This window comes from Temnothorax curvispinosus, unplaced genomic scaffold (genome assembly GCF_003070985.1).
Source record: "Temnothorax curvispinosus isolate PA1 unplaced genomic scaffold, ASM307098v1 QBEX01002098.1, whole genome shotgun sequence".
Taxonomy (NCBI): domain Eukaryota; kingdom Metazoa; phylum Arthropoda; class Insecta; order Hymenoptera; family Formicidae; genus Temnothorax; species Temnothorax curvispinosus.
Window position 1 is genome coordinate 1 of NW_020211878.1, and position 3,223 is coordinate 3,223.

The window sequence follows — 3,223 nt, forward strand, 5'->3', positions numbered from 1 at the left end:
TTTTTTTTACCAATGTGTTATCTTACTTGAAAAGTATGTTTTGAAAACTCACTTTACAGACACCACTTTCAACATCCGGCCAGCAGTCTTTGTATACACTGCCGTCGAAAGAAGTATGCAACACATTGCCAAAGTCGGTTTATGAAAATCAATCTATTTCTAACTCGAAACTTGGTCATGACGTGAGTCTAATTTTGAATCAATAGAAAATATGTACGAAATAATATTTATACATTTAATCGATGTTTTTAACTTTCTAGTTACGGCCACCCTCGCCGTTGCAAAGCCTTCCGCCACTTGCAGTTGAAAAAACTTCACTGGTGAGTGGTTTTGCATCTTATGTAATCAATTGATCCTAAGAAAGTGTAAAACTTATGAAATTCAAAATTTCTTTGCAGTCATCGACATCTTCCTCAATTTTGCGCCAAACACCTGCTTCGGAGACGGAGGAAACGAATGTGGTGAGTCCACCATCCTCCTGCTTTTCGGGAAACATGCAAAGGACTTTTAAAAAGCAGAAGATCAACCCGGTGGAAATAGCGTTCCATCAGATGAACAATACACTGAGTAATATAGCTGAAGTGTGTTCTCGGAAAAAACCTGTAAACGACAACGATCCAGATGTTGTCATTGGAAAACTCGTCACAGCGGAGCTTCAAACAGCAACAGAACCATACAAAAGCGAGTTAAAACGAAAATTTATGGAGTTGCTATATTTTTCAAAAACCATGTAACCTAATCTTAAGTTAAATAAGTTTAGATAGGGATAACGCGTGATACTTTCCCGATTAAGATCCTTATGGATTAATGGTCTGCACGATTGGGAATTGGAAAGGATTCACAATCTGCAAGGCTTAAGATTCGTAAAAGATGAAAAGATTGAGGCATTTTTTGAGTTAAATGCCATATAACTTTAAATTAAGGACCCTAGTGGTCCAATGGTTGACGGCACGTTAAATATTTCAAAGAAAAGAAAGGAGTTTAGATCGAATTTGTCGCTCAGAAATTCTTCCTCTTCTTTTTTTATTACATTTATAAATGTTTGTTTTTTTCAATATTTTATATTATATTATATATTTTATTCATTATTATATATAATTACAATTTTAATTTTGAGCATTGCAGAGGATTAATTTTATTTACACTAGTTGATTAGAAATAAATGTTTATTAGGTTTCCAATAAAAGAACAATTTTATTTTCTGCATACAAAAGTGTATCTACAGTGCTTTTCATACTGTTATGTCTTACCAGAGAATACAATTAGTCATCACACATATAAAAATGTATATAAAAATGTATAGAAAACGATACAATTATAAATTTTAAAGTACATCGTGATGTTGCCCTTGATGTATGTACTCATATTGCCAAGGAACTTCCCCAGCTGCTGTCATGAAGTATGACGAGAGAGTATCACGCATTGCATATGCGTCTCTAGTAGCTCGATGTGCTCCTGCATTCCCCATGGGTCTTATATGATTATCTTGTGACTGTTGTCTCCATTCTCCTTCGATTAAATTTCCTTCTTCCGTTTCTCTATCTGCAAATTGGGGATGACAATACCTTTGCTGCAGCGGGGCTTTTTCGTCGTTTTTAGTTTTTAAAAAATTATGCAAGCACATTGCTGCTAGCACAAACCGGCTGGCAGCATCTGGACCAGCACATATTGTTCTTCGAAATATCCTCCACCTGGCTGCAAAGATTCCAAATGTGTTTTCAATCGTTCTTCTAGCCCGAGATAGTCGATAATTAAAAATCCTTTTTTGCTCATTTAAATTTCTCCCCGGATAAGGTCGCATCACGTGTGTAGACATTTGAAATGCTTCATCCCCAACAAAGTAATAGGATACTTTCTTGTCACTTCCTGGTAGACAGGCAGTGCCTGCAGGTATGTTGAGCGTACCATTGTACAGAGATTGTCCAAAGTCTGATCTGGAGAGGATTCCGCCATCACTTTCACTGCCATACGCACCAACGTCGAACAGCGTAAACATGTATCGAGCATCACAAGCAGCCATCAGTACAAGACTGAAAGTTTTCTTATAATTAAAGTACATTGAGCCAGAGTTCGGAGGTGCCTGGATAGTTATGTGCTTGCCATCGATTGCTCCAACACAATTTGGCAAATTCCATAATTCTAAAAAATTACTGCTGATTTTTGTCCACTCCTCTTCTGTGGGATGTTTCATACAAATTGGCATCAGAACATTTGCTATAATAGAGCATGTTTCCTTGACAATTATATGAGCGGTGGACTCTCCTACTCTGTATGCTAAAGCTACAGATAGCATCTGATCCCCTGTTGCCAAATATCTGCAATAAAGTTAATTGATAACCTTTCAAAAACTCAATTCGTGCATGAAATATATTATGTATCATTTTAAAACATATATAGCTTTACCTTAGAGTTATTGCTAGACGTTGTTCTGGACATATCGGGGCTCTAATACTTCCTTTCTGCAAGAACGGACCTACTAGTCGCAGCAATTCGTAAAATGTGGGCACATCCATTCTCGTATATCGGAAAAACATATCTTCATCTTCTTTTAATTCTGCAAACAAAGTTGCGAAGTCACCGTACTGTGCACGCCGAGTATTGATGGGACGGACCCACCATCGCCTGTTCCTCCAACGCTTGGATTTTTCCGCTTTCCATGCAGTGTACAATGCTAGGCTAGCTACTTGCATTGCACAGATAAATAACATTATGTTTTCGTCATCCATAGCACATGATCTAAAAAAGATGTTAATGAAAATATTATTATAGTAATAAAACCATATATAATAATATAATACAGAATTTTATATATATAAATATATATATATATATATATATATATATAATTCTATATTATATATTTCATAATATATATTTCACTTACTCTTCAACGAAAGCCTTAAAACGCACTAATATTTAATTCTCAGCAAGAATTCAAAATACAAGAGAATTGGGTTATGTTCGCTTGGATCAGTCTAAACTAGGAAGCAGCCGACAAAATTCGAAAGTTCTAATTGGTTGGTTCTTGTCGCTATCGCGTCATTGTGCACTGGAGGCGATAATTCCTTATTCCTTATTTCTATTCCCTGTTCCTATTGCCTGTTGCCTAGCATTGTGCAAGGGCCTTTAGTTCTGTACGCGGCAATCGAAGAATTTTATACTCTTTGTGAAATATTTTTACGTTGTGTGGAATCTCGAGTAAATCATTCCCTCGACCCCCACA

The 3,223-nt window shown here is 36.3% G+C and overlaps 1 protein-coding gene across 2 annotated transcripts; it reads right to left on the bottom strand.

The window, feature by feature from the left end:
- Positions 1–1,180: 1,180 nt before the first annotated feature.
- LOC112468814 (protein ALP1-like) lies at positions 1,181–3,047 on the bottom strand. 2 transcript variants are annotated; one of them, XM_025038170.1, is made up of 3 exons: positions 2,885–3,047; positions 2,404–2,736; positions 1,181–2,315 (listed from the first exon to the last, which is right to left on the bottom strand). In XM_025038170.1, the coding sequence occupies exons 2-3, from the start codon at positions 2,724–2,726 to the stop codon at positions 1,325–1,327; spliced, it is 1,314 nt and encodes a 437-aa protein (XP_024893938.1). In that variant the 5' UTR covers positions 2,727–2,736; positions 2,885–3,047; the 3' UTR covers positions 1,181–1,324. The 2 variants fall into 2 exon arrangements, with proteins under 2 accessions (XP_024893938.1, XP_024893939.1); XM_025038171.1 differs by lacking the exon at positions 2,885–3,047 and having other exon boundaries at positions 2,404–2,554; positions 2,617–2,704.
- Between the last annotated feature and the right edge of the window lie 176 nt (positions 3,048–3,223).

What these genes read in the sequence shown, in the direction of transcription:
- LOC112468814 (XM_025038170.1), bottom strand. Translation starts at nt 2,726, where the DNA reads ATGGATGACGAAAACATAATGTTATTTATCTGTGCAATGCAAGTAGCT. An exon ending in CGTCTAGCAATAACTCTAAG is followed by an intron (nt 2,316 to 2,403) that starts GTAAAGCTATAT and finishes ACTTTATTGCAG; the next exon opens with ATATTTGGCAACAGGGGATC.